The sequence below is a fragment of the Urocitellus parryii genome, chromosome 5 (genome assembly GCF_045843805.1).
Source record: "Urocitellus parryii isolate mUroPar1 chromosome 5, mUroPar1.hap1, whole genome shotgun sequence".
NCBI lineage: Eukaryota > Metazoa > Chordata > Mammalia > Rodentia > Sciuridae > Urocitellus > Urocitellus parryii.
This window is the reverse complement of record NC_135535.1, coordinates 118,222,255-118,247,178: the sequence shown is the minus strand read 5'-3', so window position 1 is coordinate 118,247,178 and position 24,924 is coordinate 118,222,255. Positions and strand designations below refer to the sequence as shown.

Below are 24,924 nucleotides of genomic sequence, written 5' to 3'. Positions count from 1 at the left end.
AAAGACTCCTATAGGAAGTGAATCATTTAATTACTTTGAGTGCAGAGGAAATATGACTATGTGCTTATAATGGGTTAGGCACTTTGTTAAGTGTTTCACAAACTTTTTTCTCCATATGTCCTAAAAAACTTTATGAGCTAAGCTCTGTCCTACATTCCAAGTTACTTGTCCCATTCAAACCCAGGCAGTATGGGTCTGGCAGTTGGGGCTCTTGGCCTCTACTCTCCCCTGCCTTTCTGCAGATGACTGCAGTCACTTGTTTCCAGATTTTTTTCAAATGTACTTGTCCTGGCCTCTGCCCTGGGGAATGTCACTCAGCAGGGGACCAGGGGAAGAAGGACAGACAAGCATGCTTTAAATGAAGCTCTCAAGGGATTCAGATGCAGCTCCCTGCTTAAAAACCATTAGAATAGATCAGCCTGAGCACATTCATTTATCAACACATACACAGACATTCACACCACTGCTGTATGCAATTAGACTAGCTGGAGCTGAGGGGAAATTTTGAAATATTATGCACTGCTATACAGAAGGGAGGAGAGTAGAGAGGGGGAGCTGAGTGTGTTATTGTTACTTAGGGATGGAAATTTTTATTTAGGCTCCTCAAGGGCAGGAGTCATATGTATACACTCACTTAACAGGTATTATTGAACACCTCCTGCTAACAGCACTGCTGTCCGCACAGAGGATTCATTGTGAACAAACCAAAGACCCTGCTATCATAGAGCTCTGACTCAAGAGGAGAAGACAGGCACGAAACAAGTAAATCTGCACATATGTAATCTAAATTCAAAGGATTGAAAGGAAAAGAAGGGGATGAGCCAAAGGAAGGTTTTTGTTGTTGTCATTGTTTGGACAGTGTTCAGAATGGAACCCAGGGCCTCACACATGCTAGGCAGGTGCTCTACCCCTGAGTTATGTATACCCCAGTTCAGGAGGGTTGTTTTGATAGGCAAGACCTTGCTTAGGAGATGACACTGCTGCAGAGAGATTAAATAAAACAGGCAGTAGAGGGGACCGAAGCTAAGTGCACTGACTGCCAGAACCACACTGCCTGGCTTGAATTGAAACAAGTAACCTTTTCCATGGGGAAAGCATTCCAGGCCGGAAGAAAAGTATGTGTCAAAGAACCCAGAAAGGAAGGGGTGGCCAAGAGGGGACCCAGAAAGGGAGACAGCGAGAGAGGGGGAGAGGAAATGGGGTTGGGAGGGGCTTTCTGGAGGAGTGTCTGGGTGAGATATGTCAAGTGGGTAGAGACCCTGAGCAAAGGAATGATGTCATCTGCTGCTACAGAAAACCATTCAGGGGCTTGAAGGGCAGAAAAAGGAGACTAGCGCAACAGAGACAGCCCCAGAAAAAAATTCATAATCATTCCATATTCACTCATTTATTCAAACTTTCTTTAAATATCCATGTACTTAATTTTTGCTATGTGTTAGGCATTTATGTACTTTATTATCTCATTTATTGACACAATCTTGATGGGATGATATCATTATTCCTATTTCATAGAAGTAGTAACTGAGGCTCAGAGAAGTTAAGGTGACCCACCCAAGGGCACATAGCCAAAGTGCTATATTCAGGAGTTACATGAGAGCCGTAGCCTCTTATACCCTGTCTCCACTCTAGGGGGAGTCCCCTGTGGTGCAGAAAGTGCTTCCCCCAAGCAAAGTATAGTCTGGGATATATACCAGTATTCAGGGACAAAAAGGATGGTGGCACTGTGCCCATACAACAGTTGTTCATGTTGTTGCAGCTCTGAACTTGGCCCTTGGCCCACTCATCTCTGTCATGCAAGGCAGTACTAGGCTAGAGGGCTGGCAGAATGCCACCCACATGTAGCCACAGGATGGATGGTTGGCAGGTCACTGTGGGGCATCGAATCTCTCCAGGGCCCACATGGTCAGAAGGGTTCACATATGGGACGAAACATCCTTGGCCTCAGCTCTGTATGTGTGTGTGCGCACACACGCAGTGTTGTATGTGAAAAAATATATGTTTGTGTTTCTGTATCTGCACATTCAAGAGTGTGTGTGCATGCACATGTCTGAACATGTATGTGTGCCTACAAATGCATACATACGTTTGGAGAGTTTATATTTAATGTAAGACTGGGAGTTCATTTAGGACCTATGGGAGTACACTGAATGTGTGCTTGACATTAGATATGTATGTTAAGAAATGTCTGTGTGGATGTGTTGGGCACAAAGGGGCACATGTGTATGCTTGTATGTATGAATCTTTGCACACCCAATTGGGTGCATGTATGCTGAGTGTTAGAGTTAGGCTGATTTATCAGGAGCAAACAGGTTTTTTGATAAGTGTGTGAGTTGGGTGGATGCCATGAGCAGAGTTAGTGTTGGGAGGTCAGTGGAAATTATGGGATGGAGTTGGCTGAATGAGGTTTGATTTCTGTCGAATTTTAAGAGCCTGAATGTGCTATTAAGGGCAAGATCAAGGCTCTTGTATTCACAACTGAGAGGCCACCTCCGCTACAGATGCTGGGGGAGCAGGTATAGTGAGTGTGGGAGCCAGAGGCAGGTGCAGCAGTGAAAGGGGAATGGGGGTCATCAGACTTCGCTTAGCCTTAGTTTCCCATCGCTCAAATGGCATTAATATAATAATAATGATAGTAATTAATAGAAATGTTATGAATTATCTTATTACACTATATTATTAGACCTAAGATTCTTCTTAGGGTTTTCAAAAGTGTCTTGTAAATGAGAAACTCTGCAAAGGTACAATCATTGTTCACCCTCACTGGGTTTCCTCACCTTTCCTGGTAAAGCAGTGTGGCCCACATTCGGCTAAGGGTGGGTTAGTGCACAGTGTCGACGTGCTGTGTGCTGCTCTGGCCTTGAGTAGTCAAGACTTGGTGAGAAGCGCCCTCTGGGGCTGGCATGGGCCTGATGGCCTTGATCTGTCCTCTCAAGCCAGTTTCACTCAACAGCCAGGCTGAAGTCTGCCAGGTAATAAAGAAGTCTCTTGTGAAAGAAACTGGCAAGATGTAGTGACAGCCCAGCTCCATAATTCATGCTGTGCTGCCCAGTCTGGCACCAGAATCCCTCCTGGCTCCCTACAAAGAGTGCTGGGGTTCAGAAAAACTCACTTGGGTTTGGACAACTACATGGCTCCAGGCTTGCTGGGCAGGAAGGAGAGTAAAGCATGGAGCTGGAGGGCTGGGATGGAGCTAGTTTCCTAATGGTTCTTAGGCTGGGCTGGGTGGTGAGTATGGAAGGAGGAAGGGGCTGGGGTCCCCTGACACATTCAGGTTACAGATTGGGTTTCCTCCCCAGAGACTGCCAAGCTGATGCCAAGGCTGTGTGATACTGAACAAGTATCTTAGTCTCTCTGAGTCTCCTCTTCCATAAAATGAGGATTACAATGAGGTGATGTGTGAAAGGTGCTTACACACTGCTTTGAGCATAAGGATGAGTAGGTCTGTGTCTCTGTGGTATGTTTTTTGTTTGCATGCATGCGAGTGTTTCATGTATGTGCATGTCTGATTCTCCATTTCCCCCCAGCACCCTCAGGAATAGGAAGTTATTTATGCATTCTGTCTACAAACAGTATCGGCTCTATGCCACATGCCAGGCCATGTCTTGTACTAGATGTAAAGATGCATTGGTCACAGAAGTGTTCAGGAAAACTCATTCCAGTATAGAGAGATATAACATGCATATAAACAGTGATCCAGCATAGAAAATTTTGATGTTGCAGCCTGTTAGTGCATCAGGGACACCACCAATGGAGCTCAGAGGTGAGTGCTTCTGGCCCAGGTGGGGACAGAGGCCCGCAGAGCTCGGGATAGGCCCAAGGACAAACTAGGGAAGACTTTCCAGGAGAGACGCCCAGCCCTGGTCCTACAGGTAGCCAGAATCTGGATATTGGGAGTTTGGAGGAGCCTGGAATCTCTGACTGAGGCTTCCATCATCCTTGGTCTGTTTCTTAACTGTAAATTGGGGATATAGATCTAGGCTCTGCTGTTCCCACATCCTTGTTGCAAGACTTTTGAGTTTGCAGCTGCAGGGCTGGGAAAAGTAATTGAGTCTGGTTGAGTCTGGAAGCAAAAAGTGCAAACTAATTGGTCCAGGCACAGTACTAAACGCTTTAGATACATTAGCTCATTTACTTGTTATAGAGACCCTTTGAGGTATATGATGATGATGATGATATGCTATTAGTATCCTATTTTATAGGTAAGGAAACTCAGATTCAGCCAGGTCAAGCTACTAAACAGAAAGTGAACTTTGAACTTTGGACTGCTGGAGCCCATATGAGGGCACAGTTGGGTACAGACATTTTCTTCTATGCTTGCCTTGTGCTACACTTTGTGCTAAGCACCAAAAGTGTTATCTTGTTTGACTTCCACAATAGCCTGATGATGTCACTTCTTTGATGACCTCCCCTTTTCAGAAGAAATGGAGACTGAAGAAGCTCAGATAATCTGCCTGTGAATCCACAATCATTGCAGTGGGAAGATGAAGCCTGAATGCAGGCTGTCCTGAGTCCACAGCCTGCTGGTTTCCTGGGAACCATGCCATTTCCTGTTTTTTGAGAAGAGCCTTCAGTGAAATTCCTTCCCCAGAGATTTTTGTGGCTCCTCCACACATTCCAAAAGGGGGCACTCCTAGGACCAGAGACACACAACCACAATATGCTATGAAAACTGTCATGTACCATCGCAATACTTAGTGTCATAAAGCCACCCCCAATTCAAAATACAGATAAGCATCAGTTTTGCTAATAAATCTGCAATTTTGACAGGACTCACTTGGGATAGTTCCTTTGTGCTGTACCTGGCATGAGCTAGAGTGGCCTGGCTAAGGCTGACCAGACTCACCTTCAGGATGGTCACCAAATGGCTGGCAGGTTGTGTTGATTGTTGGTGGCTTTCCACATAATTCTCTCCATTCTCCCAGAATGGTGACTGATTTCCTCTTATTTCCATGAAAAAAAAAATAGAAGGAGGAAAACTAGGGCAGATCACTTTTCTGGAAGTCAAGGGAAGAGGTGTTTCAAGAAAGAGGCTTTGGCTAACAAAAACTGTAGGGAAATCAAATTAATTAGGAACTTGGGTCTGGCAATCAGGAAGACATTGTGGACCTCCCTGGGGAAAGTTCTGCTGGGGTCTGGGGGAAGAACCCAGGTAACGGCCAGTTGGAAGGAGATAAAGGTGAAGGGAAACTCATGCAAGCAGTAACTCTTTCAGGAAGTGGCTGAGGAAGGAAGCAGAGAGTTATAATCAGGGGAGAAGAGTTGCAGGAAAATAATATTTTTTAGAATGATTTGAGCAGGTTTACATGCTTATGAGAATAACAATATTGAAGAGGGAGGAGATGGGATGAAAACAGGATGAGGCATGAAAAGGACATGAACATCTCTCTCTCAAGGTCAAAGGGAGAGAAGCAAGAGTGGCCCTAAGTCAGACATATGAATAACAGCTTCCACTTATTAAGCTAAGTTGTACTGTAAGCGCTTTATGTGTTTTAACTCGTTTCATCTCCTACGACCCTTTAAAGACGTGGTTCAGACGTGGTTTCTCTCCATCAAAACTCATATCAAAGCTTGGTTTCCAATGAAACAGTATTGAATGGAAGTGAGACCTTTAAGAGGTAGAGCCCAGTGTGGGGGAGGTCATGTCCACCCTTCTAAAGGAATTAATGCTGGTCTCAGAGGACTGGATTAGATCCCATGAGAGCAGATTAGCTTCTGAGGAGCTGGTTATTATAAAAAAGTTATTTTGGCCCCTTCCTGCTCTCTGGCCCTCTCTCTCACCAAGTGAGCTATATCTTGCATGCACTCTTGCCACATGATGTCATTCACCATCTTTGACTGTAGTTAAGGAGGCCCTCACCAGAACTGGTGCAATGTTATTTGCACATCAGTCACCAGAGTCATGAGTCAAATTAACTTCTTTTCTTTATACATTACCCAGCAACAGAAATTTTATCATAGTGACTCGAAATGTGAAACAGACCCCTTTTGAAATTAAAAATTCTAATCAAGGGTTGGGAGGTGAGGAGGGAGGGAGGGAGGAAGTACTGAAAAGTGATATTGACCATATTATTATACTGTTATATTGTGTGCATGTGCAAATATATAGCAACAAATTCCATCAATTTGTAAAAGGATAATGCACCACCAACAACAAAAAACATAGGGGGAAAAAGATTCCTACTTGAAAATTCAGAAAAAAATTTAAAACTCCAAATTATTTTAACTTCTAAACTTTCTCATACTGAGGATGGAGGCCAAGGGGCTGCCCCCTGTCCCTCACAGGTTTTCTGGGGAACCTAAGACTGTGACATGTTTCTAATTAATATAATCTAGCTAAATCTTTGTATGTATATCACCTGGCCTTTTTTTTTTCTTTAAATCAAATGGCTTCTGTGGGATTGGCAGAGAAGCAATCTAGTTTCTAGCAATCTAGAAGCAACTAGATTGATTCTCCCCAGTTTGATCAAACTGCATAAAATTCATGTTTCCTTCTTTCCATCATTTGCCTATTTCTTATGCAGGCAGCTGAATTCAGCTAGCTGGGATCCAAGCAGTTTCCCTGGCTGGGCTGCTGGTAACAAATGGACATCCATTTCGTCCTCATACAACCCTTTGAGAAGTTTAAATGTGATTTGTCCCTGTCAAAACTCATGTCAAAGCTTGATTCCCTGGGTACCAGTTTTGAAAGGTATGGACCTTCCATCCCATTTTACAGATGGGAAATGGAGGCAGAATTTGTACAGAGGAGTTAGGAAGGATTACTCAAGCAGGCTTCCTACAAGCAGTGAGGAAAGGAGGAGCAGAACACTGAACCCTGTCCTGAAATCAACAGGCTGACATTTTCTGTTGCATGCACCCCAGCTGCTGGAACAGCTATAAACATGTACCTTATTAAGTGTCAGATTGCACCACTGAGCAAAGGAAATCCTGACCTGAAGGAGGAGATGGGAGACCCAGGAGAAGAAAGTCAAGAAGGTATCCTGGTAGGGCTCTGTTTGCAAGCAAGCTGTGGTTGCCGAGTTCCTCAGTGGCAGAGACTAATAATATCAACCATCATCATTATAAGATTTTGCATCTGTACAGGGTTTATTATGTTTCTCTCAAGGTAGTTTCACATTTGCAGTCTTTCTGAATCCCACAACTCAACAAGATAAACAAAGTGAGACAGAAACCTCTTTTACCATGACCTTCCTCTCCTGAGGCAGAGCAACAGAACGGGGCCAGGTCTCCATCTTCAGCTCAGAGCTATTTCTGACACACCTCCCGGGAACCCTCTCTCAGCCCAGGCCCTGTTTCCCCCATTCATCCATCCACATCCCCAATTTTCTCATTGTCCTAGTTTCTGGCCCCCTGCACTCCGTTGGCTCAGTGGTGAGCCATCTGGTCTCTGAAAATACAATCTAGCTGTTGAAAGAAGGAAAAACACAATGTCTTTCTGCTGCTTGGAAGGGGGTTAATAATTAGGTGATCTGGGGGTAAAGGGTGGAAGGAAGTTAAGAAAAAAACTGATTCTAAATCCTCTTGAAGTAATAAGAACTAAGGAGGAAAAGAAAAAGATTTTGGTCTTTTTGCTTTTCAATCAGTTGTATTAAAGTAAAATGACAAATAATAAAAGTCACCCATTTTCAGGGTATAGTGTGATGAGGTCTGATGGATGTCTGCAGCCATGTAACCACTATCTTAATCAAGATGTAGAACATTTCCATCACCCCAAATGAACCCTGATTCCCTTTTGCCATTAATCCTTCCCCTCCCAAACTGCTAAAACTTACTTTCTGTCACTATAATTTTGCCTTTTCTAGAACATCATATAAATGCAGTCTTTTGTGTCTAAATCCCTTTATTTAGAATGATACTTATGAAATTCATCCATGCTGGAGTATGCATTCATTGCTGAATAGTACACATTTCATTGTATGGATATACTGCAATTTGCTTATCTATTTGCCAGCTGATGGACATTTAAGTTGTTGCGTTTGTTTTCCTACTCTGAACATTTGCTGCTGTGAAGAGTTTTGGGTCATTATGTTTGAATTAATCTTGAGTAAATACCTAGGAATGCAATTGCAGGTGCATATTGCAAGTGTGTGGCCTAACTTCATAAAACAAACGCCAGGCTATTTTTCAAATGGTTGCACCATTTTGCATTCCCACAGAAGTATAGGAGAGTTCCAGGTGCTTCACACCCTTGTCAACACTTGGTGTTGTCAGACTTAAATTTTAGTTCCTCTAGAGGATGTGCAAAGGGATTTCACTGTGGGTTTTGATTTGCATGATGACTAATGGAACTGAATATCTTCTCATGTGTTTATTTTTCTTTGATGAAGTGTCTGTTCAAATTTGCTGTACATTTTCCTATCAGGTTGCCTTTTCATATTAGGTTATAAGAGTTATTCATTTTTCTTATTAGTGCCTTTCAAAGAGAAAATTTGATATTTAAAGATTTTCTTGATGAAGTCTAGTTCTATTTATTTATAATTTTTTGCAGTGCCAGAAACAGAACCCAAGGATTTGTACATGCTAGGCAAGCATTCTACCACTATGTCCCCAGCCCTAATTATGGCAATTTTTTTTCTTTTATAGTTTGTGCTTTTTGGTCTTAAGAAATATTTGCCTGCCCTAAAGTCACAGAGTATCTCCTATGTTTTCTTTGAGAAGTTTTATCTGTTATTTTAGGTTTATGATATATTTTGTATTCATTTTTTATATTGTACAATTGTTTCAGCACTATTTGTTAAATATATTCACATTCCCTTTGAATTATCTTGGCACTCTTACCAGAAATCAATTGATGACCTATGTGCTGATCTGTATGTAACCTCTGTATTTGCTTCAATCAGTCCATATGTTTATTCTCATGACAATACCACACTGTCTTTTTTTTTTTTTTTTTTTTTTTTTTTTTGGTGGTGGTGGTGGTGGTGCTGGAAATAGAACTAGGTCCTCATGCATGTTAGGCAAATGCTCTGCCACTGAGCTACACCCCTAGCACCACACCATTTTAATTAAGGCAGATCTATTTTAAGTCTTGAGGGCACATTGTGTTAATTCTATAAGTTGTTGTTTTTTTCCAAAGTTATTTTGGCTACTCAGTCCCCCATATCCCTAGGAAGAAGAGAATCTTCTGAAAAAAATAAAGATCTGTTTCTTCCTATTTATCATGTTTAGATTAGAGAAGCTTCCTGGAGGAGGTGAGAAAATTAAAAGTTAAAAGAAAGCAATTCATTTTCTAGGCTTTACCCTCCTGTGAGAATGGTGTTAAGGGTGGGGCATGGGAATGTGATGGGAAGTGAAGTGATTTCAGGGTTTCTCCCTTTCCCTGGAATTCAAGGCAGCTCCTTTAGAGAGTTTCCCTGGAGGTTTCCTTTCAAAGTCTGGGGGGAAAGTCTTCTTGCTTGGTGAAGCAAGTCTCCAGTTTGGTGAAAGGGTGGGAAGGATCCTCCTTCAAAGTTGCCCCACAGAGATTCCTGGGTTTTCTTCCTATATGTTCCTGCAGAGAGTCCCTTTTCCAACCTCTCTGCCAGTTCCCCCACTGCACTCCTGCACACATCCTCAGGTCTAAACCATGCCACTATTTTTATGGCCATGCAGTGGAATCCTGAGTCTCAAACTAAAGATAGATGTGGGCGGTCAGAGGTTTATAGCCTCTCGTAATTTTGAGAACCTGGCACCAGTAAAGCTTTCATGATGTCCCTTCTCCTTCCAACCCGCCGGCTGGCCCCTTCAGCCCCACTTCTCTCCCCAGCAGTGCCCTCTCTCAGCTGTCTCTTTCTTCAGAAGCAGGGTCCTCCTCTCACTCAGCCTCAGCTTTCCTCCTCCTTGGTTTCCCGCCATTGCTTCTTAGCAGATCCTTCACTCCTGTCTTGCTTGGCTGATGCCTTCAAATTCCCAGAGTCAGCCACTCTGCTGGCCCAGGAACCTGGAGCTTTCTGCTCTGCTCTTCTCTCACTCCCAAATCCTCCAAGCTCCTCCTCCACCCAGCCTCACAGCACAACCAGGGACCACCAACCTGTGAAAATCCTCAATATTGATCTTCACATCCAGGTGTCGCCACCTCTATCCACGGAGCAGTCCAAACAACCCCCTCAGACTCATCACTTTGGGAGACCTGGGATGGCTGATGCTGGGGAGGAACAAATGTGCCCAAAGACATGGGCCCTGGAATTAAGGGTCCAAGGAAGAATTGCTCTTGTTCTGGATCCTACAGCCTGGCTCATTTGGCATTCCAAGAGCCAAGGACTAAGAATGTGTCATATTCCTTTTCAGGAAGGGTCCCTTTCATTGCCAGTTTCTAGTGTCCTTCAGCCCCAGAACTCCTTGGGCTGTGAGCCCCTCACATTTCAATGGAAATGATGCATGGGAACTGTGTGGCAGGGTCGAGTGGAGAAGCCCCTCCCAGGCTCTTTTGTCAGGCAGGTTGAGGGCTGTATGATTCCAAGGCCTGGCTCACATTCCTGATGTCCGCCTACCACCACCCAAAGTGTGATGATGGTGCTCGGGCCTATGGGGATCATTCTCCTTTCTTTACGTTTCTGGGAGCAGCGACTCCTTGGTACTCAGTGGTAGAGCCCCCCTGGGTTCAATCCCCGGTACCCGCCCCCCAAAAATCCAACATCCAACAAAACTTCCACATCTTCCTCATCACTCTAGAGGTGAGGGAACTGAGGCACAGTGAGTTTGTGAACCACTGATAAAATATCAAGCATTGACCCACATTACCTCACTTCTTATGGGAACACTTTGTGGTGTGTGTTATCATCCCCTTTTGTACAAATGAGAAAGTAAAAACTCAGAGGAATTAAGTGACTTGGGCAAAGTCACACGGCTAGTTAATAACAGAGCGAAACCTGGCAGAGGGCAGTCTGATTTCCAGGATTATGCCCATTCCTCCTCTTCAAAAGATTTCATAGCCAGTGGACATTCATGTCTTCATTCTCTAAACCTGGAGTGGGAGTCCCCAGTACCCAGCTCAGTGCCTTGGTGCTCAGCGCATTGACAAAGGTCAAAGGCCTCGTTTGAGTGAAGCTGTAGAGGAGGCTACATTTAGAGTGTGGACTAAGGGATCGGGCCTCATTTGTACTTCTCTGCCTGAGTCTACAATTTTTCTTGACACTGCATTCAATCCTCAGTCTGAATCTCTAGTCTCTGTGATATGGCCCTTCCTCTCACTCTTCCCATCCTCCCTGGAAGTTGCCACCACAACAGATGGACACTGGACATCAGAGAATGGGAAGGAGCACAGAGGACAGGAGGAAGGACCCAGGGTTCCTGGGGTGGCAACAGCCTAGGGCTGGTGGACCCTCACAGCCTGTCCTGTCCATGTTCGAGGCCAGGGGCCATGGGTACCAGCTGTCTCTGTCTACAGAAACTAGAGTAAGCCTTTCTCCCCGCAGGAGGGCCAACCTGAGGTCTTGCCACTGTCCGACTCCAGACAGGCTTATGGAATGGATACCACATGCCCCAGTTCCCCACATATGGATCACAACCCCTGCATGTGTTCATTTAAGTCCCTTATCTTTCAAAGCTTCAGTTTTCTCACCAGTCGAACTAGAATAATAGCAACATCTGTACCCTGCAGGGCTTTTAAGGGGAGCAAATACCCAGAAAATGGAACAGTGCATCATAAAGTTAAAGGCCACGCAGGTGAACCTTTCATTCATTCACTTTCCTGATCCAGCTCTTTCCTTCCATCAGTTCAAATGACAGAAAGGAAGACAGAGTTCTTTCTTCTACCAGCGATGTTTCCTACATCCCCGAAATCCAGCACTGCTGCATTTTATGAGCACCCAGAGGCAGAAATGTCCCCTCAATATAGCAAGAACCAGGGGGTCACAGAACTTCCTGACAGAACATGTTCTACACACTTGATTCATCACTAAAGCAGATGATGACAGGCAACATCTCTGCATCCCCATTTCATGGTGGTGGAAACTGAGGCCTGGTGCAGAGGGAAAGAGGGTCCCAAGAGTTCAAGCAAATCCTCAAGATGCTGGACATTTAAGCAGGGTACCAAGAAGCCTCTGCTACCAGAGAAGTAAAGAAAGGAGAAAAGTCCCCATTTGGGTGGTGGTAGGCTGACATCAGGAATGTGAGCCAGGCCTTGGAATCATACAGCCCTCAACCTGCCTGACAAAAAGAGCCTGGGAGGGGCTTCTCCACTCGACCCTGCCACACAGTTCCCATGCATCATTTCCATTGAAATGTGAGGGGCTCACAGCCCAAGGAGTTCTGGAGCTGAAGGACACTAGAAACTGGCAATGAAAGGGACCCTTCCTGAAAAGGAATATGACACATTCTTAGTCCTTGGCTCTTGGAATGCCAAATGAGCCAGGCTGTAGGATCCAGAACAAGAGCAATTCTTCCTTGGACCCTTAATTCCAGGGCCCATGTCTTTGGGCACATTTGTTCCTCCCCAGCTTCAGCCATCCCAGGTCTCCCAAAGTGATGAGTCTGAGGGGGTATGTGGACTGGTATGTGGTTTAGAGGTGGCGGCAACACCTGGATGTGAAGATCAATATTGAGGATTTTCACAGGTTGGTGGTCCCTGGTTGTGCTGTGAGGTTGGTGGAGGAGGAGCTTGGATGACTTGGGAGTGAGAGAAGAGCAGAGCAGAAAGCTGCCAGGTTCCTGGGCCCCAAAGTGACTGGCTCTGGGAATATGAAGGCTTCAGCCAAGCAAGATAGGAGCAAAGGATCTGCTAAGAAGCCGTGGAGACCCTTTTAATTTTGAGACAGGTTCTCAATAAGTTGCCAAAGGTGATCTCAAACTTGAGATCCTTCTGCCTCAGCCTCCTAAGTAGATCACAGGCATGCACCACTGCACCTGGCTGATGTCAGGGATTTGTGAGAATAGTAAGTTACTATCTGTAAAGTGCTTCAAACCATATTTGCCACGTAGTAAACACTATAAAGTTCTAAGACACAATCGATGTTTTCCTTCTCATTTTATCATCTATATCAAATAAACTTCAGACTTTGTAGTTCCCGTTTTTCCACTGATGTCCTCTTTCTGCCCCAGGATCCATCCATCCAGGACACCACACTGCAGTTGCCATGTCTCCTTGGTCTCTCCTGGTCTGTGACAATTTCTGTCTCTTTGTGGCTTTCATGCTCTTAACAGTTTGAAGAGTATCAGTCAGGTGTTTCATGGACTATCCCCAGTTTAGAACTTAAATTGTCTGCTAGTTTTCCCCGTTAGACTGTGGCTAGGGGTTTGGAGAGGATTACCCAGAAGGAAAGTGCTTTTCTCATCACAACTCCAAATTGATTTTTATGGGAAAGAATTCTTTGGCTCCCTCTGTTTGGCTTTCCCTCAGGGTGGAGGAAAGGGAAGTCTGAGTGGCTGAAGGACAGCTTCAGCCAAACTAAGCTAAGACCTGCCCACTCAGGGGACTTGGACCATGACCTGGGGCAGGGGAGGTGGTTAGAGGCAGACTGAGCAGGATCAGAAATTCAGCACGGGCCAAACCCCAGGAGAAGGCCAGGGGGTCCTAGGGGAGCCCCTTGGCCGGGCTAAGGAGGCTCAGGGAATAGGCTGTGGACAGAGGAGCCAGAGGGGAAGAACCAGGAGGTGAGCCCTTCTTGGCTGGACTGTCCTGAGGGGCCCCACTGGCAGAAATCCCAACAAAGACTTTGCCCCCGACAGCTCTGCCAGCCTGAGCCTCGTGTGCAGAAAGGTCAGGATCCTTCAGGCCTATGTTGCTCACTGTATGGGCCAATGCAGCCAAAGACTGGGGGTGGAGGGAAGTCCCTTGGAACCTGCCCTCCATGTCTGGATAGAGAAGCAGCACAGCCCTGGAAGGAAGCCTCTGGGAAATGCAGGGAGGATCAGAGCAGAGTGCCCCCAGGCACCTCTGTGCCAGCAGGGGACTGTCTCCTTGGGCTTGCCTTCCAGAACTGCCAGCGCTGTGGGCTGGCAACCAAGCTGCGTTTGTACTCTTGATGACTTTTGTCAGGAATCCCAAACCTGTCCTGGATACAGGCACAGCTGGCGGCCTGGAACTGGGGGTATGGGGAGGTATGCCATTCACCTACCAGGGTTCATCTGCCGCTCCACTGTTTGGGCTCTGAGCTCTTCTGGTTCTTGCCTTAGTCTCCTCTTCTTCCCCTTTTCCTCAGGCCAGAAAGCCTTGGGTGCTATCAAGACCTTTTGGTTCCAGACAATTCTCCAGGGTCTCTGATTTGCCCTAGGAACCCATGGATGGAAAAGGGAGAAGGGGGAAGGACAGACTAGCAGACAACTCTAGGCTTATTCTCCATACCGGGTCTCAGCTTTCTCATCTATAAAATGAGGGATCAGAATCAGTTACTTTCATTGCATTATTATTATTATTATTATTATTATTATTATTATTATTATTCTGGAATGGAACCCAGGGCCTGGTGCATGCTAAGCACATACTCTACCACTGAACCACATCCCCAACTGTTGCTCTTTTGAAATTTCATATTAATTGCATTAATGATTAATCTGTGGTCTATAGATTACATATAATCTATAATCCAAATAATCTATTAAAGTAATAAAAGTCCAAGATAAAAAATTGCTCATGATCCCATTCTGAAATGACATGAATATTTGTGTTGGTTTCTGATGATTTCTAGTTCTTGTCCAGGTACCTATTCAATTTTAATGTATTTCATAAATAGGAATTTATATTTAACATTTCAGTTAACATTACACAGAACACTGTTTTTTCTTTTGTTTTTCCTACCTCAACCTTCTTTTATTCCCCACTCTCCTCCTGCTGCAAAGTTCACAGCTTAGTTTGCACTCATAAAATATAATGTACTGATATAGTACCCATATCACACATAGAATTCACATTTGAGGGGAGAGGGGTCGTGGCCTATTTTACAAAATTGAGACCATGCTACATACATTTTTCTGCAAACTGTTTTCCTCATTTAGCCATATGTTGTAGAAATCCATTCAGGCCAAGATAGAGTGCTAACTGATACCCTTTGATAAGTGCATAATTCCATAAGATGAAGCTATTGCAACTGATTCAATCATTCTGTGATTGATAGGGACTTGGGTTTTTTCTAGCTGTTTCTTCTTCCCAACTAAAAACAATGCTGCCATAAACATTTTGAATAATAATACCTCTAGGAACAGTTACTTGCATTTCTACAAGTATGAAATACCATGGGTGGGATTGCTGGAGAAGACTGCATAAGACTCACCAGTGTCCTCTTTCCCCAAAACAAGAATAAAAATTCACATCTACATAAGTAGTGCATGAAAGCCTCTGTCTCCTCACATCCTCACCAGCACTGGTAGTTAGCAGTCATTTTAATGATTGCCAGCCTGCTTGATGAGCAATGGCATCTCCGTGCTATTTTAATTTGCATTTTCCTGTTTACTAGCAACCTGGAGCATCTTTCTTTGTATTTATTGGCTTTCCAGATTTCCTTTTCTATCCATAGCTATTCACACCATTTGCTCATTTTTTTTTTCTTCTGGGTTTGTCTTTGCATTATGAATGTGTTGGAGCTCAATGTAGGAATGTTTAACTTGCCTTTTGTGGGATGTAATGCAAATATATTTTCCCAGTCTATTATTTTTCATTCAACTTAGTAGGGAATCTTTTTCCATACATGATGTCCTCATTTTATTTAGTCGGATATGTGTCTTTTTCTTTGATATGTGTGTGTATGTGTGTGTGTGTGTTTGTGGTACTGAGAATGAAATCCAGGGCCTCACATATGCTAGGCCAGTGCTCTACCACAAAGCAACATCCCCAGTTCTTTTTATTTTATTTTGAGGCAGGGTCTTGCAATGTTGCTGAAGCTGGCTTCAAACTTGCCATCTTCCTAAGTAAGTGGGATTATAGGCATGTACCACTGTGCGGGGCTAGATATGTGTATCATTCTTAATGACTTTTCAAATTCCTGTTTTGTTCTTAAAATCTCCCCAACATATACACTATATTCCTAAATTTCCTTTTGAATTTTTCCTTGCTTTATTTTTTTTCTCATTTAAACAAAATCTCTCTGGAATTTATTTTGTTGAATTAAAATATGCTCCAATTTTACTTTTTTTCCAGGAGGATAGCCAAATTCAACGTTTCCAATCTCCAAGCCTAGGGGATCCTAGGAGGTAGCTAGTCAGCTACTAATATTGGGGTTGAGGGTGGGGTGTCTGGGAACTGATGTCAGACTCCCTGTCCCCCAACTACGGAGCTATTCTACATTTGCTGTTTTACAAAATGGGCTTCCAATAAAGATCTGATTTTGACAAGGTGTTCTTAAGCCTTAAGGAAGTCTGAAAACCCCTTTCAGATGATCTTTGGGGATTCTCCCAGGCTTGACACTCTCTGACTCCATAATACTCAGGATATCAACCATTTAGTAAAGAAGAGGAGGTGACAGGTCAATGGAACTTTATCCAGCAGTGACTTCAGCATTAACTCCTGAGTTGGCTCCAGGTGGATATCATACAGCACTTCAGAAACAGATGAGACCTTGAAAAATCATCTAGTCTAGTGCCTCTCAATCTTGGCTGCCTTTAGAATCATCTGGGAGTTTATAAAAAGTCCTGGTGCCCTGGGCCCCTGCCAGACTACGTGATTCAGAATCTCTGAAAATCATTGGAAAATTATTTTTAAAATCTCCTGGTGAGTCTTAGGCAGCTAGGGTTGAGAACGACTTCTGTAGTTCAACCCTCTGAATTCAATAGTAAATATATTGAGAACCAGAAAAAGTGAATTCATATCACACAGCTGGCCAGCTATAGAGATGGTACTAGAACTAGGATTTCCATCTCCTGAGTTGGCCTTCCCATCTACATCAAACAAATTCCCCATCAACACCTTGGACTTTCCAACAGACAACACAAAGGGCTCTGAGCCTATGTATATTTGCATACGAATCAGTATATTCTGGGTGAATAGGCGTAAAGGACTTAGTGGGGAACAGGGTGGTAAAGAACTAACTATGATAAAAGATTGAGCAAGGGACATGGAAAAATCCAGGGGTAGGAGCCCACTGCAGGGATGGAGGTGTGGAATAAGGCAGAGTGAGTTGACCAGGTAGGTCAGGGAGGCTCTGTGCAGGAGGTGGCATTTGAATAGGGCCTGTGGGTGACTGAAAAAGACTTGGATGGACAGAGAGTCAATCAATGCCAACATTTCCCCGGAACAGCATTTGGCTGCCTTGGTATTACACAGAGGCTCAAAAGCCAGGGAGGGGGAGCAGCAAGGATTCCAGGCAGGAATGCCTTAGTGTAGGGGGATCTAAGGTCCAGCCTGTCTCAGCCCTGCTCTTACCTTCTCCCTCTGCTCTGCCCACAGGAATGAAACAGTGCTGCATCAATTCTGCTGCCCAGCTGCTGACGCCGAGCAGAAGCCCTCCTGCTCTGACCTGGCCTCCCAAAGGTGGGACGTGGTGGCCCTTCCTTCCTCCCCTACCCCATCTCTTTTCCTCTCAGAGCAGAGCACACAGCACAGTGCTGTTTGGCCTCCTCTTGAGTCTTGTGTGGTTGTTTGTTTTTATCTCCTTCCCCATCCTTCCATTTCTTATTCTTTCCTCTGAACCCAGATGAGTCATTCCCAATTTTTAAGATCATTACACCCTGCCATTCAAATTCCAAACCTATGCTCCTTCCTTCTAAACAGGTTGCATAAAGTTCAATTTTGCTAAACATCAAGGGATCTGACTTTGATTTTATATACAGATATGTATTTCACATGGCAGCGAGTCTGAATGTAGTGGGTACTTAACTCTTTAACAGCGCCTGCCCATCCTCTATAACAAAGATTTTTTATTTTTCTTTCTAATCTTTCTCCTTCCCTAAAGGAGCCAAGGTCACTGACTAATTTTAGGGATTTCTCAACCCTCAGGGAGTTGGTGACAACCTGGGAAGGAAGGGGGAGTGTTGACAAGGCAGGGTTGATTTCACTACCCGGAGCTCTGGTCTTCATTTTTTCTGGGTCATTCCTGCTCCTGGGTCTCCTGTCTCCCTTCCTTGTAGCAAGCACATCATGCCCTCATGCCCAGTCCTCCCTCCATGTTCCTCTCCATCTCTCTACCCCTGTGTTTCTCCATCTCTCCTTTTCTCTGCCCAAGTCAGTGCCCCCTTTCCATTGCACTTTGATCTACTCTCAGTCTCTTTAACTTTGTTTTGGTCTCTTCTTCACCAGTTTTTCTGCCTCATTTCTCCACATCTCTTTTTTCTTGACTTGTTCTTTACTTTGCTTGAATTCTGGCCTGACATGGGACCTGTCACCAGCTTCCTGATGTAGGAATGACTTTGGGCAAGTTATTCAACTCCCCTGGGCCTTGGTCTCCTTATCTGTATGGTGCTGGGGGTGGGGGGTGAGGGCTGGTCTGCCTGTCAAGAAAGTAGCATTTAACTAGAACCTAACTGATTTCCCAGCTGTCCAGTGAGGTCAGGTGAGGAAGGTTATTGTCCCTGCCTTATGTGAAAGGGTCAGAAGACTCAGGGATTTGTCCGCAGGAAGTGCCTGTGCCTGCACTTGAATTCAGAGAATTTGGCTCCCAATGTTCACCATTTTCACTTTTAATATTCAATAATTCTATCATCTTTCCCTTTTTATTCCATAGAAAATATCTAGATAGTTTTCAGAAGTGGTGCTGTTGACCTTCACGTTACAGACATTCACCCCCTAAAATTCAATGCTACTTGTTTTCCCTCCAGGGGAAGCCGGCAAAGGTTAGAGAAAGAGACAGTCCTCTGGCAGAGACTATGGGCGGTGAGCCCAATAGTCCTTAAATCTAGGACCGAGGGAGGGAGGGGACTCCCTGAGTCTGACCAGATTGGAAGATGGGAGGCCAAAGGGAAGGACCAGTCTCTGTGCCAATGCTCTGCATAGTCTTCTGGCCAAGTTTTGGGTCAGACCCAGGGACATGAAGACAAATAAATCCCACCCACTTGGATCCCTGGGAAGCCCACACCTAATGGAGCATTAGGATTCCCCAAAGTGAAAATTTCTCACCTAGGAATTAGAAGGAAGAAGAGAAGTGGTAGAATGAACTGGTAGAAGAGGAATGAAGACAAAGAGTGGAGCTCTGGCATGAGAGTGGCATGGAAGGAAGAGGCAGAAGGGGCCTGGTTCCTTCTTGTGGGCTGCCAGTGTTCAGACACATGGCCCCGTCTCCTTCCTAGAGATCGACTTCCTTGGCAGGGGAGGAGGAGTTTGCCCCCATCCCCAACCCCACCCCATCAGTTCAACTCAACTCCATGGACATTTTCCTGATGCTAAGGAAGCACCAGGCTTCAGTGAGGTTGAATAACTTCCACCCTCAGGAAGCTCAGGCCTGGGCAGGGGCAGGCAACAGAGAGCCTCCCTTGGGTTTGCCATGGTCTTTTCTCTGCTTCACTCCTACCCCTCAGGTTCTTCCTGGTGGCAGAACTCTGCCTGCCTACAGCCCTGGCTCCAGGTGGGAAGGGGTAGGAGGAACCAGCCTGCCCAGCCTTGGAGTAGTCCCATGGAAGGTGGGGCAGGGGGGAAGTGCTGCCCTTTGGAGCCAGGGCTCCAAAGAACCAGGGTTGATTCCAAGGTTTGGAGTGGATGTTAGGAAATCCTTTACCTTATTACCCAAAAGGTTGGTTGTTTGTCTTCCCCTTAGGCATGCAGATGCTGAGGTTGGGGCTGGAGGGGCTCTGGGGAGGGAGGGTGAGAGGTGGGAGATGCTTTGGATTGTTCTTGGAAGAGCCTGAAAGCCCTGCCCACTGCAGCCTCCCCTGCACGAGGGACAGGGAGCCTGGCCTTCAAGATGGCCCAGGGCTTCAACTGCTGTCTGTCTCTGGTTCCCAGTTGTTCTAAGTTGTCCTGTTTGTCTGTGTGGTTTGTAGTTTCCTAGAGCCTGTTTTTGTCTGTCTGTCTGTCTGTCTGTCTGATATCAGTTTCTCCCCTTCTTGGGAAGAGGATTCCTGGATGATTTCTGAACAGCCCGACAGTACAGGTGTCAGTTGGTCTGTCTATTCTTGACTTCCCTGGGGGAATTCCATCCTCAGGAAAGTTTTCTCCCACCAGACTCCTGCTGTGTTCCTGCTCCCAACCTTATCAAAGACCCCTTCACTACCCCTTCTCCCTTCTCCTGAACCAGGTGTCCCACCTCCAGACAGGGTAGCCCAAACTTCCCCAAGGAGTTCAGCTAGAGGGTGGGGGGCTAGAGCAGGTGTAAGTGGGTCACCGAGGCCCCTGGGCATCCCCTGGAACTGTGAGACAAGCCAGGCTCCTCCTGCCAGTCATTCTGGCTTCCTACCAGCTCAGTCAGCCATCAGCCAGGTCATGGACTCCCCTGAGGATTTCCAGGGATAAATGAATTGATCTCTGCAGGAGATCTCTACAGGGAATTCCAAACCCATCAGTCAGATCTCAGGGCCTTTGCTATGTGGATTCAGGCCGTTGTGGGAGCTCCCTTACCTTCTCTTCCTCTGCACTATATGGTTAAGGCCAAGGTCAGTCCAAGCTTGCTCAGCTGTCTGTTTCATCCCTGCCCTCACGTCAGGCAGTGTCATCCCTTGGGGATAGTTTACCTATCTGATCAGCTGCTGTAGCCTCAGTGCAACCCTCGGCACGGAGGAGAGACACCGGGACCTAGAGAGACCCTCATGCTCCTAAAGAGGCAGAGAAGTCTCAGCCTAGTGTAGGGTAGAATGGCATTGCTGGGGGATGGGACAGACTTTCCCATCCACCTGCAGAGCAGCAGTGGGAGACTGGTACAGGAGAAACTCTTATTTACCAGGGAGAGATGTCCCCTGGCATGGGAAGACCTAAAACTGAGCAAGTCTGGAAGCCTGGGTGTCCTCGAAAGGGAGGCTGAAGCTGGGCACCAGGGACCTAGGTACAACAGAGCCGCTGTGGGCTAGCAATGGGCTCTGAGGCTGGATCTCCAGTTAGGATTATCGTGGGCTCCCTTGAGCCTGGTTCCTCACACACCCCTAGGCAAACAACCCATGACTAGGGGTAATTAGCCTCAGGTGGGAGCTAGGAGTTGGGGCCCCTTGCAGCAGGGGAGGGGGTGGGTAGGCAGCAACTGCACTCAGGGTTCTTTCTCCCAGAGGTTGGGGAGCGGGTGGGGCCCCTTCCCTACCTCCTCCCCTAGTGCTAGCTAATGACAGGGCTTTATTCTGGGGAGCTGAATAGGCTTGTAATTGCAGCCCTACTTTTGATACCACGGGGCTCCCCTCCCTTTCAGGCTCTCAGTGACATTCGGAATAATGACCAGGGAGCTGGCCAGCCACCTCCCAGCATCAAGCAGAATTGCAGCCCATTTGTCTCCGTGGGTGGTAATGGGGCTGAGATGAGGAAGATTGGCTTCTATTAGAGTAATGGGAGGAGGGGGCGGGGCAGGGGAGGACACAGAGCAACCAACCCCTAGTGGTGGGGAGAAAGAGGAGACCTGGAGTCAGGGGGTGCCCTGGGACCCAGCAGCCTGAACTGCTTCCCTTCCTTCTGGTGCTAGCTCCTTCCTTTCATTCCCCACCCTTCCTCCAGGATGGAAGAGACGCTAATATGTATTGAGCATGCCAGGAACGCTGTGCTAAGCACCCTCCATATTTTATCTCCCCTCATTCTGAGAGATAGATGTGATTCTCCTGTACAGATAAGCGATGTGGGATGGAGAGACATTGGGTATCTTGACAGAGGGACCACTGCTAATCGGATCTGGAGCTGGAAATTAAACCCAGATCTAACTTCAAAACGCAACCTTTTTCCTGCAAAGCTGCTATTGGATTTTTTTTTTTTTAAGAACTCAAGAGAAATCCTTCCAGCCATTTCATTTGGTTTCAAATAACATCTATTTCCTCTGATTATTAGTTATCCATGCTAGTTGTTGGAAATGTGAAAAGCACAGAAATAAAAAGAGGAAAATAAAAATGGAATACATTCATATAAAATTAACTACAGTTAATATTTGAGGATGCAAACTTTCAGTGTTTTATTTTTCTATGATTGGGTTTTCCATTTTCCCAGCACTTGAAAAAAAAAAAGATTTTATAGCCTCTGCATTTCCCACTTGGTATACTGTATCAGTCTGGAGAGCCTCACTCTTAAACCGTCCCTCCTGGGCCCCCACTCACCCTGGTAACACACCCAGCTCATGCCCTCACCTGCTAACCAGCCAGCCTAGCAGTGTCTGCAGTGTGGCTCCAGGCTCTGTGGGTGGCTGCAGCTGCTTGATGCCCTTAAGGAAGGGGCATCCTTCCAAGACTGGCTGTAGGGAGAGCCTGGCATTAGCATGGCCAGAGCATCCGTTCCGCCTCTCCTCGACTCACCCTGATGGCTGTGATGGGCCTGAAGCATGATCAATGGACCAGCCAGTGTTTACTCAGCGATTACGGAGCAATTAAATTCCCAATCGATACAGTTTAGTCCTCAAACAGCTGGGCTGGGGCACTTCTGCGTCACCTGCCTGCTTCATGAGTCACTCTGAGGCTCAGAGGCTGCTGGGAGACCCACTTTACCCACTGGTGGAATAAAGTGGCCAAGTGGGTGGCTCTGGGCCACCTCACACGGCTCTTCCCCAGAGGGGCATGGAAAAGCCCTGGGCTTCCCTCAAAGGCCCTGAGAAGCAGGCTCCCCGCTTGCCTGGCCCCGGGGCTCTGGAGTCTGTGCATCCTCACATCAGGCAGAAGTGGGTGGCAGGGGAGGCCAGAGGAAGTGTGTGTCTCCTTTGGAGAAGCTGGGATGGTGAGACTGAACCCAGGAGGCCAAGAAAATGCCCCTGGTGCCCTGGCACTTCTGGGAGCAGCTCTTCAGGGACTGACAATCCCCACTGCAGCTCTTTGCCTGACAGAGCAAAGCCGGCCTGGCAGGGGGCAGGCGGGGAGCAGGCCTTCTGAGCATCTCCCAATCAGGCTCTCCTGGTCACCATACCTGGGGTGACCCCGCAAAGGGTGCAGAAGAATTTGGTCCTAGAGCTAATGGAATCTGTTCCCTGTCCCTGAGGAACTGTGTTACCTGTCACTTCCCTCTGTGTGCTTTTTGCCCCATTTGTGTCTTCTTTTATTAGACACAAAAGCCAAAATAAGTGTGGAAGTACTTGGAGAGGTGATTAAAACATAATAGAGGATACAGGTTGAGTGTCCCTTATCTGAAATGTTTGGGGCCAGAAATGTTTAGAATTTTGAAATTGGGGGGATTGGGGGAATATATTTATATACCAAATGAGATCTTTTGGGAATGAGACCCAGGTCTAAACAGCATTCATTTCTATTTCGTGTACACTTCATTTCTATTTCATATACACATAGCCTAGGGATGATTTTTTTTGTTGTTGTTGTTGTTGTTCCAGGGATTGAACTCAGAGGCATTCAACCACTGAGCCACATCCCAGCACTATTTTGTATTTATTGAGACAGGGTCTCACTGAGTTGCTTAGGGCCTTGCTAAGCTGCTGAAGCTGACTTCGAATTTGTGATCCTCCTTCCTCAGCCTCCCCATTCTCTGGGCTTGAGGGTAATTTTACACAACATTTTTAATAATTTTGTGCATGAAACAAAAGTTTCATGGTATGGAATTTTCCACATGTGACATCATTTTCATGTCCAGAATGTTTCAGATTTTGGAGCATTTTGGATTTTAGATTTTGTTATTAGGGATGCTTAACCTGTGTTAGAACATCTGTGTCTCGTCATGTCTTGGCTTTCGGATCTCCTGATCCTCATGGCTCACCTTAGCTAAAATTGAAACTTATGTTTACAGCCAACGCTTTGTCCAGGCCAATTTCCTTGTATAATTTTCCCTCCCAGACCTTGAGACATCTTTTTAAGACTGGCCTGTTCATGTGACCTAGGCTGTCTACCAAGGGTACTTAAGAGGCTTAATCTTTTCTTGCTGGGGATTGTGCCATATTAAGGAAGTGTGATTAGAGAAGACTAGAGAATTCCTTCTAATTCTACATTTCTATTTGTGTCACCTACCATGGGTGTGGGGAGAGAATATCAGCGATTATATATTCAGCACCTGATCTGTGTTATACAAGTATTATTTTATTTAACTCTCAGTTGTAGCTTGTGAAATGTTATTCCCATTTTACAGACAACAAAACTGGGGGTCAGAAAGGCTGAATGACTTCTCCAAGAGCCACATACCTGGTAAAGAGCAGAGCCAGATTTGAACCAAGTATCTGTCCTTTGCAGGCCGTAGCTGGCCCAGTCAGATGAGAAAAGGGAGGGGTTCAAGTACCTGGGGCTTTTCTTTCCTTCCCTCTACCCTGCCCCACAAGGCTGTTCCCAGACTCATCAGAGCAGCCAGGCTGAAGAGAGCAATGACCCAGGGGAATATTTTTAGGGACAAAAAAAGAAAACCAATTCCAGGTTTTATTAGTTAAAGAAACTAAACATAACTGAAGATCATACTTCCGGAACAACAAGATAAAAGCTACCACAAGTAATAGCTAGCTCTCTCTGTGCTATTGGTAGTTGCTAATGCACTTTGTCCAGTTTTCTGGGGAAACCTGTTTTTGTTTTCTGTACTGAAGAATCTTGTTTGAATTTCTTGGATATTCTTTTCTCATCCCCAGTAAGAGGAACCTCTTTTTGCAGGCCTAGAAAATTTCTAACCCCATGATTTCCTGTGCTTTTGTTTTGTTTTCTCTGCCGAAAAGTCCTCTTTATTCATTCACTTATAACAAATAACCTGACCGTGAAAATCATTTATAATTTCTATAAATGTATCTAATGTATGACCAAAAAAAAATTAAAAATTTGTTTCTTCAAACCAAGAGGGGAAGAAAGAAAATATCTGTACCTAGTGTGACTTAATCCGATCAGGTCTGCTTAGGGACTTGACTGCCTTTGAGAGGCCTTGGCATGGTTTAAGAAAGGAGGTCCTGGAAATTTCTTTGGTGATGATTAAAAAACAAACAGGAAAGAGCTGTCTGTGAAGGAAGCCTGGAGTGTGCTGCTGCCTCCGGCAGGAGGGAGAGTGGGGAAACAGAAAGTGGGCTC

General features: G+C 45.6%; 1 protein-coding gene across 1 annotated transcript in view; it reads left to right on the top strand.

Annotated features, from left to right (window-relative positions):
- Positions 1 to 24,924, top strand: part of Iqsec3 (IQ motif and Sec7 domain ArfGEF 3) — a 103,386-nt gene that overhangs the window by 16,119 nt on the left and 62,343 nt on the right. The window contains exon 2 of the mRNA XM_077798689.1: positions 17,294 to 17,377. Within this exon, the coding sequence (XP_077654815.1) occupies positions 17,294 to 17,377 (84 nt within the window). The remainder of the gene's footprint in view (positions 1 to 17,293; positions 17,378 to 24,924) is intronic.